Source organism: Trichechus manatus, unplaced genomic scaffold (assembly GCF_000243295.1).
Source record: "Trichechus manatus latirostris isolate Lorelei unplaced genomic scaffold, TriManLat1.0 scaffold00047, whole genome shotgun sequence".
Lineage (NCBI taxonomy): Eukaryota > Metazoa > Chordata > Mammalia > Sirenia > Trichechidae > Trichechus > Trichechus manatus.
In genome coordinates, this window is record NW_004443983.1 from 12633755 (window position 1) to 12648666 (window position 14912).

General features: G+C 37.0%; 1 protein-coding gene across 4 annotated transcripts in view; it reads right to left on the reverse strand.

Moving 5' to 3' along the window:
- MAN2A1 (mannosidase alpha class 2A member 1) overlaps positions 1–14912 on the reverse strand; it is a 194281-nt gene that overhangs the window by 100015 nt on the left and 79354 nt on the right. For all 4 annotated transcript variants that reach the window (XM_023731986.1, XM_004377005.3, XM_023731985.1 and 1 more), the window contains 2 exons: positions 8741–8914; positions 3844–4030 (listed from right to left, as the gene is read on the reverse strand). In XM_023731986.1, coding sequence (XP_023587754.1) covers positions 3844–4030; positions 8741–8914 — 361 coding nt within the window. The remainder of the gene's footprint in view (positions 1–3843; positions 4031–8740; positions 8915–14912) is intronic.

Below are 14912 nucleotides of genomic sequence, written 5' to 3' on the forward strand. Positions count from 1 at the left end.
AAAAAAAAAAAAAAAAAAAAAAAGGAATAACCTGCCTTTTGGCATGGTTTTTCAATAAATTCCAACAGATTATCCTTAGGGAAATACAGTCACACACCAGCCTTGGCATACAATTACTGAGAGTATCAATGACCCCCTGAAGTCCAGCCACAGAGTTTGGATCCCAGATTAACAGCCCATGTTTTATAATAATTTAGCCAAGAAGATAATAAGGCTTTCTCATCTATATGAACCTGGAAATCTGCTTTGCCTTAATTAATCTAAAATGGCCTGATTAACACAGAAGAAGGTATACTATTTTGAACAAAACCAGAATGAATAAATAAATTTAAATGTTAACATTTTATAGAACCATATTCTCGCTTCAACAGAAGATCAATCTACTTAATACCTGCCACCAATAATCTTGAGCATTTGTCACAGTAACCTTCTCACTACTGATCACCAGATAGCTGAGGAGCTGAGCTGGCTATTTTGGTTTCTACCTCCCTGGGCTCTAACCCATGATGCAAAAGGTCAGCTAAATGCAATGTGCTGATGTGATGAAACAGCTTTTCTATTTCATATTCTCATATTCTGCAGAATAGGCTTTGGAAAACGCTGAACTGGGGCACCATTTGAGGAAGTCCAGGAATACAAACTAAGAGGAAGGGCTTGTGAAAAAGAAATCAGACAAGCAGATGAACCCAGAGTAGTTCCCAATGTTTATGATGCCAAAGTTTAAGAAATCAGTGATAAATGGCAAATAGGCTTTTTATCCACTATTCCAATTTTCACTTCAAGTATTATCCAGAAGTAAACTCAAATCCTCTATATAAAAACTGATGAAGGTAATTCAAAGAATATCAATGCTGCAAAAAAGACATTTCATAGAAATTATGAGAAAATATTTAATTGAAATCAGATTCTTAAATCATTTTTCAAATTGATAATCTCTGAAATTCTTTTGCAAATATTAAATCACTAGCAATAACTTAATATTTGGTGAATAAAATATAACCACAATGTTCTGATATAACATAGAGTGCTTAGTTTTCTGAGATTAGCATTCAGCACCGTACCTTAATTTTTTTTATAAGTAATTTACTTACAGTCCACATTTATAAAAATAATTTTAGATTATTACTCACAACACAAAACACATATATGAAATTAACACACAGAAAAATAAACAAAAACAAAACAAACAAGAAAAAAATATCAAATATACAAACCACAGAATTAAGATACACTATGATTGAACATTCATCTTGATACTCTAAGCAGCCAGCATAAAAAGGGATATTTGGTCATTTAAATGCAGGCCAAGGTTTTTTACTAGATATGCTATATCTCATGTGTATGAGTGAAAAGCACAAACAGAGGAAAGAAATCACAAAAATTAACAGCATATCTTTTACATTTGGCACCTATCCTAATTCTCCAGCTCCTGCCCAGAAAATGCCAACACAGGAAAACTCAAGTGAACAACTTATACTACCTGGCATGAAGCAGACATTCACAAAATTATATGGTGAACTAATGATGAATGAATTGACCGACATCACATTTAAAGATATGCAGCAGCAATTTGTTCTTCACTGATTCTACCAGGTATGAAATGTCAACTTCACTAGAACCAAGAGAATAAAATTTTTCCTGAAACATCAAATCAACTGAAATTCAATCGAAAAAGTCAACTTAAAATATATGGTTTTAGATCAAAAAATAAATTTGATGACGAATATTTCTTTATTTGCAAAGCAGAAGAACCTGCTGAACTGGACATATCAAAATATGTCATCTGTGTATGATAGTTAAATCTCATTTTCTTTAGGTTATGTAAAAATGGAAAGTGCTGTTAAACTAGAATGCAAGTGTTTGATCTCCATTCATAACCAGGTCAAAGAAGAAAAAGAAAAGAGAAAAAAAGGAAGATGATAATTGGATGTGAAGTAACCAGCAAAGTTAAAACTTTAAGAAGTTAAAAAAAATTATATAAGTATTGTAAAGACTCATTCATCCATATGCTTTCAGGTGCCTGGAAACCACTTTCATAATCACTGGAACTGGCTGAGCACGGGGTTATGTTCTAGGGCGGGGGGTGGGCAATCTGTGAAAGGTTAGATGATATGGCAAAAGGGTTACACAAAGTGGATTTTCCCCCCACATAATGTGTCCCCGCAGCACCCAAAAATGAGAAAGAGGGTCTCACATAATACGTCTGACTGCACTGGGACTCCCATCTAAGCACCTGACTAACCCTTAGAAAGGTCCCCACCCCGACCACCTAGCCAAGTAGTAGTGTAAATACCTGAATGACTAACAGCTGTTTTCCCAGCTAGACAGGCAAGGGGCTCCCCTTCCTCTCCCCAACACCTCATATAATGTACTTATTATTTTCTCTTGTTTATCTATCAACTCTTAGTAACCCTAGAAAGCCAGCTGTTTCATATTCCTTATTGGCTCTCACTGCTGTAGGAGCCAAGAAAATGATACTAGGTTGCTCCCAAACCCTGGGCAGAGTTTTTAAAACACCTAGGAAAGTCCCATGTTGATAGAAAGGCCCCAGGCTTCCAGCAGGTTACCAGGCTGAAACGCTTTATGACTGCAGCAGTTAAAGGCTCACACTGGAGTGTTTTCTGTACTGCCACAGGGACTCACTCAAGGCAAAGAGACCCACTCTCACCTTCCTGCACACATACATTTTTTAAAAAATATATAGATTTGATAGTGGAAAGATCTTAGTTTACTTAAAAGGCTGTATTATTTTTCTAGCAGAGTTGGGTGTTTCTATATTGTAACACAATGTTTTATCTTAATGCATTACACTGACAGGCCTCGGGTTACGAATGTCTGACTTAATGTACAACCCGTAGTTACAAACCAACCCCTGTAAAGCCTATTATATTAAAAATTCAAGGTACATACAATGGTTCGTAATAACAAATGAGTGCTACTTTGCGACATGCACCAAAACATTATTACTGTATTATCACTGTACATTATCACTGATGTTTTAGTGTATTTTGACGTGTTTTTTAAATGTTTTTTTATGCATAGAAAGGTATACTATATACTATATACAAAAACAAACATTTGACTAACTCACATTAGATATGAACCGTACCTAACTGTTTTGACTTATATACAAATTCGACTTAAAGACAGACTTAGGAATGAACTTGTTTGTAATCTGGGGACTGCCTGTACACCACTGATTTTTAAGTGAAGAAATTAAACTTTAAAAGCACCAAAATTAGAAACTCTAGGTAACATGGTTTAATGAGATGCCTTCATCATTAGCACAATATTTTTCTAAAAAATGATTCATCCCTTCAATTTTTATTTAAATGTCCTTAAATATTCCTAATTAAGTTTTCTATAAGTCAAAAACATCAGAACGATGCAAAAATGTATATTCATCAGAGCTGCATGGCATTCACTATTAGTGAAGTTGTTATTAAGGGAACAGATAATTACACTCTGTTTTTTTGCAGTTGAGTTGCTTTGCTTACGAATTTGTACAAGAGGGACCAGAGGTTTTATTATCAACAAAAGTATATGAAGTCAATCACATGCAGCAGAAGGCTTTTACAGTGAGGGCAAAGGAGATGGTAATAATACTGTATTATAGGTTATCCACTGTATAATGATCTACTATTGTTCACTTTCCATTAAATTATAACACATGAGAGGTATAGTCAAGACTGGTATTTTTAAGCTGCTTTAGACCTGGTTGAATGAATACCTTAACAAGGATAATGTTGGCTACTGCAGCCCATTTATTCAAACCTTCAGCAACCAGCAGTTGAGCAGCTACTTTGTTCAAGATGTTGTCTTAGGAAATGCCTATTTTCATACCTGTTTTGGACATTTCCAAGATATATTGTTTCTGGGGGGATTCCCCAGGGACAACCAACTCTGCCTCCAGGAAGTCGTTTAAAATCAAACTGGCAGCATATTTTAGGATCAGGTCCGCAAGTGTGAGGGATGTCATAGCTGTAGAAGGGCATCATATGGCAAAAAATATCTGTGACGGATCCCATATCTGAAATAAAGAGTCAAAAGACAAATGTGCATTTGTAAAATTTGTTTTCCCAAGAACTGTTCAAATCCCAGAACTTCATACATACATAATACAAGCAATACCCCAAATCAACAGCCCCAGGAGCCCTGGTGGCACAACAGTTAAGCACATGGCTGCAAACAAAAAGGCTGGCAGTTTGAACCCACCTAGCAAATCTACGGGAGAAAGACAAGGTGATCTGCTTCTAGCCCTCGTGGTACACAGTTAAACACTCAGCTGCTAACCTAAAGGTTGGCGGTTTGAACCCATCCAGCCAATCAGTGAGAAAAAGACCTGGTGATCTGCTTCCTAAAGATTACAGCATAGTTGGGAGGAGGGCTGTGGGGACCATGGTCTCGGGGAACATCTAGCTCAATTGGCATGACACAGCTTATAAAGACAATGCTCTACATTCTACCTTGGTGAGTAGTGTCTGGGGTCTTAAAAGCCTGTGAGCGGCCATCTAAGATACTCCACTGGTCTCATCCCTTCGGGAGCAAGGGAGAATGAAGAGAACAGGATACAAGGAAGAGATTAGTCCAAAGGACTAATTGTCCACAGCTACCAAGGCCTCCACCAGACTGAGTCCAGTACAGCTAGATGGTGCCCGGCTACCACCGCTGACTGCTCTGACCAGGATCACAACAGAGGGTTCTGGACAGAGCTGGAGAAGGATGTAGAGCATAATTCTAACTCACAAAAAAAAGGCCAGATTTACTGGCCTAAAGGAGACTGGAGAAACCTCGAGAGTATGGCCCCCAGACACCCTTTTAGCTTAGTGGTGTAGTTACCTCCGAGGTTCACTGTTCAGCCTGGGAGTGGACAGCCCCGTAAAACCAAATGAGACTAACGAGGTACAGGAGTCCGGTGACAAGGGCCAGAAGGCAGAAGGGGAAGAGGAAGCTGGTGATAGGGAACCCAAGGTTGAGTAAGGATATTGTTGATGTGTTGTGAGATTGTTAACCATTGTCATAGGGCAACATTTGTAGTAACTGTTAAATGAGAAACTATTTTGTTCTGTAAGCCTTCATCTTAAGTGAGAATAACAGCACAATTGGAAAAGCGTAGTCAATGTCACTGAACTGTGTATGTAGAAATTTTTGAAACAGTGTATCTTTGGCTATGTGTATTTTCACCAAAAAAAAAAAAAGGTTGAGAAGTTACAGGGTTAATATGTTGTGGGGTTGCTAACCAATGTCATAAAACAACATGTGTACTACTGTTTCATGAGAAACTATTTGTTCTGTAAGCCTTCACCTGAAGTATAATAAAATATATACAAAAAACAAAAAAAGATTACAGCATAGAAAACCCTACGGGGCAGTTCTACTCTGCCCTACAGGGTCACTATGAGTTGGAATCGACTGGAGGGCACCTAACAGCAACAACATACCCCAGTAGAATTTAATAGCCACTAGTCTGAACTAGGAGCCCTGCTGGTGCAGTGGTTAAGAGCTCAGCTGCTAACCAAAAGGTTTGCAGTTAGAATCCACCAGCTGCTCCCTGGAAACCCTGTGGCGCAGTTCTACTCTGTCCTATAGGGTTGCTATAAGTTGGAACTGACTCAACAGCAATGGGTTTGGTTTTTATTTTTAGTATGAACTAGGAGCCTTGGTGGTTCAGTGTTAAGAGCTCGGCTGCTAACCAAAAGGTCAGCAGTTCGAATCCACCAGGAGCTCCTTGGAAGCCCTATAGGGCAGTTCTACTCTGTCCTATAGGGTCGCTAACAGTCGGAAACAACTCGATGGCAACAGGTTTGGTTTAGTCTCAACTAAGGTATTTGCACATCTCAGTTTCTGTCAACCTCTGCTATATAAACATAGCAGAGACATAAACCCAGAAATGAACCAGTATCTGCTGAACTTCAAGGATACAAACTAAGCAGAAGCAAAAGTTACAACCAGCTGATCCAAAATCATGGCCATGTCCATCCCTGGCTGCCAGCTCCTGCCAACGTGCTCCCTTTCAGGTAGCAGGTCACACTGAGACAGCTGCATTAGCAGCAAAGGCTGGGGGAGAAGAAGAAAGGAGGGCAGCAAAAAGTGGGGGGGCTGGAAGAACAAAGGGGTTATGAAAACACTGAGAAATCCCTACTACCTTCTTGCAGTAAGGAGACGAAAATGCAACACAGGAGAGTTAATGAAGTCTCTCCCAGTGTTCACCAATAAAGAGCCAACAGGACTTTTCACCAAGAAAGAAGTACATGAAAAGAAAATGAAATTTGCAAAAAAATAAAAAGCAAAAAAAAAAAAGATATGGAAAACAATCACTGAGTCCTGATGCAGAATGGTTTTTAATTAAAATCTAGATGGCAGCACGTGTTGACATCAGTGGCCTGGACAAGTCAGAAGCCATCCACTAAGTGAGCTGGCAAACTAACATGCAATTAACTGATTATCTTTGTGAGTAGGATCCTGGGCTTTAAATATCCCTCCTGCCTTCGGTTTATGCACGGATTTTCATTTTTCAGCAATGAGTCTGTATTGCTTTTATAATAAAGACAAAATAAAAAACAAAAAGCAACCTTGACTAAAAAAAAAAAAAAAAACTCCTTGCTGTCGAGTTAATTCCAACTCATAGTGACTCTATAAGACAGAGTAGAAATGTCTCATAGGGTTTCCAAGGAGCAGCTGGTGGATTCGAACTGCCAACCTTCTGGAAGCAGCTGAACACTTAACCACTGTGCCACCAGGGCTCCTTTACATAGAAAAAAAAAACAATGAGAACAACTTCTTCATTAAGAACCAGAACACACAAAGAAGCCCAACTTAATCCTACAAGATCTTTTTAAAGCAACATATTCAAACCAATCAGGTAAGTTCTAACATATCCCAGTTTTATCTTATACTCTTGTTAGTAAAAATAATTACAAATAATTATTTTCCAAATTCTAAAACTATTATAGTCTGTATATTTCTGTAGCCGTTAGCTGTTTAACCCACTGAGTTACATTCATGGGTATGACACCATGAACGCTGGTCACTAAGGCTTGCTACCTACATAGAGGCTGTCACAAGCCCCAGAGCTAAAAACAACTTACTCCTCCTTTCTCCAGGCAAAAGATACACTCGACACTCCATAATTTTCTTCTCTCACTGTACTATTTAGCATCTCATTTACATATTTCATTTCGTTTGTTGCATTTGCGTGTGTGTGACTTTTCTCAAATCAGACTATAATTTCCTTATAGGCAGGGGTGCTCTCTATATCTTCCTAGCAGGGTATTTAAGTACATAATAGGGCTTAATAACTTCTTACTCACGAACTGATATTTATGGGCAATTTGAAGGTAGGCATTGGTTTAAGCAGGGCTTCTTCAAATTAACAATCTTTTTACTACTTTTAAATTAATATGCTCCTCCAACAAGATACAACCGCAACAGGTTCTTGTTCTCCCTACAGGTTTAATTTTTCAGAATAAAAAATAATGTAGCTAATTCCTTTTCTTATTGAAAAAACAGCAGTACATATAAGAAAGTTACTGTCCAGAATTACAAATGATTTTTATGAAATGTTTACGGGGTTCTAGATAAAATAGGAAAGTTAGTATGATATAACGCGGTAGTTGCAAACTGTTTTAGCAACAAATTCCTTATTTCAGATGAAATCTTACTAAGAACTTGGGAAAGTAGTGCATGCCAGGGCTTAGGAGCCTGGACTTCAGAAGTGCACAGGAATGGGTTCAAATCTCTGCTCAGTACTTACTAATTGTGTTACTTTTGGCAAATAGCTTCCCATACCTATGCCTCTGTTTCTTCACTTTTATAAAGGATGCTAATAGAGCCTAATTTAAAGGATAATTATGAAGATTAAATGGGAGTGTGGGCATAGAGCATATAATGCAGTGCATGACACAAAATAAGGACTTAATAAATAAAATAATAAAGTGTTCTCAAATAAACGGGGCCTGCGAAAGGCGAGGTTTAATCTTGAGGCTTAATCTTCTCTCCTCTCCCCATGGAAGAGCTGCAGGGTATGTACTGGGAATGCCTGCATGCTCATAGAACACAGTGTGGAAACAAAAGATATAGGGAACATGAGGGCTGTTCTAGAGAACACAACTGTGGTTTTAAAAGGCAATTCTTGCAAGATGCAGAGATAAGACACAAGGAAGGAACTCTGGCCGAATGTAACAGCTAGATATCAGTCACGGTCAACTGCATGTTCAACTTTGTGATAAAGCAGGTGCTTTATAAATGAGAGGCAAATGAAAGCATTATTTGCAAAATGAATACCTTATATTTATTTGCTTCCTTTAGACATAAAACAGAATCTATAATATTCTGTAGATAAATATGATCATCACTGCTTAAATGAATCTTGACGTATCTACAATATTTGAAAAAATAATTATAAGAGTGTGTGTGCATCTGGTGATACAACAGTTAAGCGCTTGGCTACTAACCAAAAGGTTGGAGGTTCGAACCCACCCAGTAGCTCCATGGGGGAAAGACCTGGCAATCTGATTCTGTAAAGATTACAGCCTAGAAAACCCTATGGAGCAGCTCTACTCTGTCAAATGGGGCCACTATGAGTCGAAATCAACTTGACGGCACCTAACAACATCTATTAGCCAACCTGATTTTCAGGACTGACACTCTGAATAAAACCCACAACGTCATGAGTACATAAACCTTGTGAAATAACATCTAGGTCAAGTAAGATGTTCAACTTTGATCAAACCCTACATACCCCAATTCTGTCTCCAAAAAAACTCCAGCGTCTTATGCAATGCAAAATGTTTTTTAACTGCATAATGAACTCTCTGGATAAGCATGTGAGAAAATCCAGCACGTTTCAGAAGATAAGCCATTGTGGGTGAATGTCCAAAAGGGTCAATAGACCAACCAGACTGAGGTTTCACTCCTGTTGGTAAAGAAAATAAGTGTTATTTTTTTATTAATTGACAAATGAAATAAAAAGAAGTCACAGCATGTTCAGACCCCTCAGAGTTCCATGGTCTCCTAGATTATAAGACAAAGACACTACGCAGCATTATCCTTTATCAAACAGTCCCAGAAAAATTCTCTGAAGAGGAGATTCTGCCATTGCCATGCCCACCAATGCTGAAGCCGGAGAATGTTCACTGGAAACTAATCGCTCTTTCTGTCATGCTAAGCACATCATATTACTCTACAGTTTTTGCAGTTACCATTTGGAATTGAAATAAAAGTTCTGCCATTTTATAGCCATTACAATGCTGTTGTCATTCACTGAAGACAGAGAAACAAACAGGACCAAGTCCCTGTCCTCAAGGATTGCCCAGTCCCTTGGTCTGTGAAGCTGGATAACCCAGCAACTAGCTACTGTGTAACAAAGAGTAACTAACTCTTTTCAATTTATACTCTCCAATCCCAATACTAAAGTTTTTAAGGCTGTCTTTCATGCTTTCATAATAGCCTCAAATCACCCTATAATACAGTCAATGAACTGGCCAAAATAATTGTACCTTATAGAAGCAGCAGTCAAGAAATCAAATGACATACTGTGTTGGGCAAATCTGCTGCAAAAGACCTCTAAAAAGCAAAGATGTCACCTTGAGGACTAAGGTGCACCTGACCCAAGCCACGGTATTTTGTCTCATATGCACATGAAAGCTAGACAACGAATAAGGAAGACCAAAGAGGAACTGATGCCTTTGAATCACACTGTTGACAAAGAATATTGAATATACCATGGACTGCCAGAAGAACAAACAAATCTGTCTTGGAAAAATATAGCCAGAATCCTCCTTAGAAGCAAGGATGGTGAGACTCAGTCTCAGGTACTTTGGACATGTTATCAGGACAGACCAGTCCCTGGAAAGGACATCATGCCTGGTACAGTAGAGGGTCAGCAAAAAAGAGGAAGACCCTCAAGGAGACAGAATGACACAGTGGCTGCAACAATGGGCCCATGCATAACAACGATTGTGAGGATGAAGCAGGACCAGGCAGTGTTTCATTCTGTTGTACACAGGGTCTCTGTGTTTCAGAACTGATTCAACAGCACCTAACAACAATTTCATGAAGTCTTAAGATATTTTGATGCTGGTGCTTTCTTTCTACCTAGAAGAAGTCAATGAAATTTTTTACACCTGGCTCATACCAATCAATTAAAGATATATCTCAAGAAGAGAGGATAAAATACCAAAAAAAAAAAAAAAAATACAGAGTAGAATTAATGAAATAGATTATTCATCTAGCATTATACCAACTTGGCCTTTTCTTTATTCAGGTTTCTAAAATAAAGTGTCTATATACAACCTATAAATCAACATAAATAATACTGCTGTACACATTTTTTTTCATTCAAACATCTATTTAACACCTTCCGTATACCTAAAACTATGAGAGGCCCTCCCATCCCATTACCACTGAGTCGATTTCGACTAATAACAACTCTATAGAACAGAGTAGAACTGCCCCATAGAGTTTTCCAAGGCAGTAATCATTACAGAAGCAGACTGCCACATCTTTTCTCTTTCTCCCGAGAAGCAGTTGGTGGGTTCAAACCACCAACCTTTTGATTAGCAGCCAAGCACTTTAACCACTGCTCCACCAGGGCTCCTTATGAGCGGCCCTAGGTCACAAAAATGAGTTAATCCTGATCCTGACTCTAGTTGCAGAGAAGACCATGAAACTAGGTATTGCACAGAGTAATAGAAAAGACAGCAGAGAGAAGAACTCTGCAGAATACTGAAGAATGCCATGAAGATGGGAAGCCAGCAAAGGAGACTAAGAAGGAAAGATCAGAACCCTTGGAGGATCAAGAGTATGTAGTGTATGCATTGTCAAAACTCCAAGAATTGACCACTAAGAATTTGTACATTCACCGTATGTAATTTACCTCCAAAAAATTGTAAAGAAATAGTGGACTCTAACTGGCAATCTTGTTTTTTGTGGTGGTATGGGTTAACAATTGTAAATCTAATACCTTTTATGTATTCTAGGTTTCAGCAAATGAGTAAATATACTGAGGACAATGGAGCCAGATTTTTCACTGTTAAGGAATTACAAATACAGAAATGTGGGAAAGTAGAATGTACTCTATGATACTGAACTGGAATAGGAAACATCAGTATTACCATATGATTTTTAATATGTAAACATAAAAATTCAGATATATATGTGTATGTGTATTCATACACAAACATATTTCTTAGCTCAGTCCACTAGGACGGCTGAGAAGCAAAAACACCTCAGTGCTAATAAACATACCTTAGCTCCCAGACCTTGGCCTCAAAATACCATTCTCCCTTAAAAGTAATTAGGGCTACCTGAAGAAATGGCTTATTCAAGGGCTAAGACTGGGATAAGCCTAGAACATATTTTTGGACCAGAAAGTAAAGCAGTAGTCAAAGAATCATTGGAGTATGTTAAAATAAGTCAGGAGACAACCTGAAGGGGCTCCCACTGGCCAAATCTGAGACAATTTGGGTACTAAAATAAATAATGATAGCACTAGATTATAACCTATTGAGCAACATAACCTATAGAGCCCATACTGACACAAATAATAGGAAATAAAAGGGAAAGTTCTGACTTTTAGTAGGATGCAAACCAACAATTACATAAGAAAGAGTGGAGTTAGAAAATCATTAATGGATGCTAAACCAGAACATGAAAGTTTGATGAGGAACAGGATATTTATCTATTCTCAATGTCTCTCCAACAAATTAATTATGAGAGATACCATAAGTGGGAAAATGTAATGATACAGTCAAGAAACTTAGCTAACACACCTAAAGTAATTGATCCAATTACTGGAAAAACAGACACCATGTGTCTCCTGATACAATGCCCTGAGAAAATCAGAACTTCGTTCCAATGATTTCTCAGACAAAAAAGAACTATATGTATATATATTATAACCTGAATCGAAGCATGAGGAAATAGACACAAACTCAAAAACGTCAAGGTCAAAAAACCAAAAGAAAGGCTAAGGAATTGTTCCAGATTAAACGAGACTAAAGAGACATAATAACTAAATGTAATACATGACCCTCCCTGGATTAGATCCTGGAGGGGGTGGGGGATGCTGGAAAAGATATTATTGGACAACTGACAAAATTTTAATATGGCCTATGAGCTAGATTGTAGTACTGAATCACAGTTAACATTCCTGATTTGATAACCAAATTCTGGTTATGTAAAAAAAGTCCTAATTTCTGAGAAAATATACGCTGAAATATTTAATGATACAGGGACAAAATGCCTCCAACTTACTCTCAAATGGTTCAGAAAAAATATGCATATGAGTCTATGTACAGAGCCTATGGGAATCCTTCCCAAGTACTATTATGAAACTTTTTAACTTTTTTGAAATTATATCTAAATTACAAAATAAAAAAATAATGTATGTTGCCCCAAATAACAAGGGTAGAACAAGCCTACGAACAAGTGTAACAGTCAACATCAAAGGCTACAGTGATGTCAGTAAATGAGATTTTAGTGTCCATTAAACTTTACAATTATACCATCACTGGTGATCTTCTCCATATCAAAATCACTTGATCTACAAGACAGCAACTTGGTTGCACTGGATTAAAGAATGACTGAAAGGTAACTGTGATGTAAAATGAAGGTGAGTGCTAGGAAAAGATTTAGAGAGGAACCCAGTACCCAGGTAGGGTTTTCCTCGGTATATGCAAAATAATATATTTTTTTAAAGAGGGGGTAAAAAGCAAATTTAGGAAAATGTACAATATAAAAAAATTCCAAAATTTTATAAACAGGGCATGTTTACCAATAAAACCAGGAAAGATCGTACAAAGATTTTCTGCCTTCATGCAAAAATAACATTATCAATATATATAAAAATAGTTAGAAATACATATAAACACTACAGGGAACAACTGTTAAAAAGAATAACACAAAACTCAATTTTTGGCAAATCTGGTAAACTTAAAAATAAGACCATGAGTAATAATAATAATAATAATACAATGAAATTGGATTATTTCAAGTATATTTAATATTATAGTTTAAGAGAGGCTATGGAATAGTTACAAAAAGATATTTTGAACAAAAGGCAACCTTAAAAACTCAAATTTTAATAATAAAGTCCAAAAAGGTAGAAATTAATAACCCAAGATTAGTGGCACAATGGTTAAGCACTTGGCTGCTAACCAAAAGGTTGGCAGTTTAAACCTACCCAGTGACTCCATCGGAAAAAGGTCTGATGATCTGTTTCTATAAAGATTACAGTCAAGAAAACCCTATGGGGCAGTTCTACTCTGTCACATGGGGTTGCTATGAGTCGAAAATCGACTAACAACAACAAAAAACAACTAAAAATTATTTCATAACCAAATGTAAAAATAAAATCTTCAAAATAACACACAGTTCTAAACTGTTTAGAAGACAAAACTAAGAATACTAATTTACGAGATGCAGCCAAAGCTACAGTAAGAGGAAATTTCACATACTTAAAACATATTCATTATCTTTAAAAAGAAAGTAACTGAGTCAAAGGAACTCCTGAGAAAAGTCTCCCTGGATCCAGCTTTTCGAAACATGTGGTGAGACTCACTTAGTTGCTCAACAGGCTACTGACTAAATTAGTAGAAGCCTGAAGGTCTAAAACTGTAAACAATTTCCTTGTGGTTAATGTTGGTTAAGTCTGTTAGAATGTCTGGGGTGCAGCAGAGACAGAAGCGGCTGGGTTCCCCTCATGGCTACTGCGAGGAGCTACCGAACAAACCACCTGAGCCTTATCAAGGGCTGCTCTTCTCCAGGCAGCCTGGGGCAGCAGGAACACACTCCTGGGCTGACCCTGTCACAGTGCCATAAGCACCAATTCCATTTCTTCAGTTTGCTTGTGCTGACTCCTGCTAGAAGAATGAAATGAACGGGTATGCTGTCTCACAAGAGGCCTCCCTTCCCCTCACCTCTGGTTTGTAGAAAGAGAAATAAATTGAGTTAAAATGTGTTTGTGTGCACAAGTGTGCCTTACCAACTCCATGAGGAGAATAGAACAGGCTAAAACAGAGAAGGAAAGACAAAAATACCTGCATTGACTTAAAAAAAAAAAAAAAATCAGCTGGTCTTTATTATCTCAATTTTGTGGGAAAAAAAAATCTTTATCTGGATTATAATGTTCTATTTATCCAAAAGTAGTTTTCTCTGAATGGTAGGGATAGGGAAATTTTGCCTTAATTTCTGCTAACACATATTACTTTTGGTCTTTTCCTACATTGAAAGCATATTATTTGTACAATAAAATACTGTTTAAAACTAAAAATCCTTCATATAATCCTAATTTTATATTCTAAATAATTAAAATGTTCATAAGGAGGTTGGGTTTCTGATCAAGTAAATTTTTTAAATTTATACTTTCAGTAGAAATTAGATTATATTAATACTTATGGAAAAGTTTTTAGCATTATCAAAAAATTGACTTCTAATAAAAGGCCCTGTAGGCATAGAGTTTTAGCAGTAAATTCTTTTCAAATGCCCATAAATTGTTATGAAAGACAAAAGGATGGAATGCTACTCAATTCATTTTATTAAGCATAGTAAGCCAATAAAAAAAAAACAAACGTAGCACATTAAAAAAGAAAACCAATCTCACTTATGAAAATCATAAATAAAAATACTAAACAAATCAAATTCAATAGCAAGAAAACCAAAAGAAACTTACTGCAGGAATTCAATGACTTTTTAATTGAGCAAATTACTGTCATCCATAGAAAAAAAGAGACATAATATTAAAAGATGTCTGAAAGAAATCCAGTAATATTCAAAATCTACTGCTAACTGAAAAAGACTAAGAAGAAAAGAAATTTTCTACACACTACAAACAATCCCTACCTTAAAACAATAGACATCTAGGTCAACTGGCATAACATAGTTCACAAAGATAATGTTCTACACCCCACTTT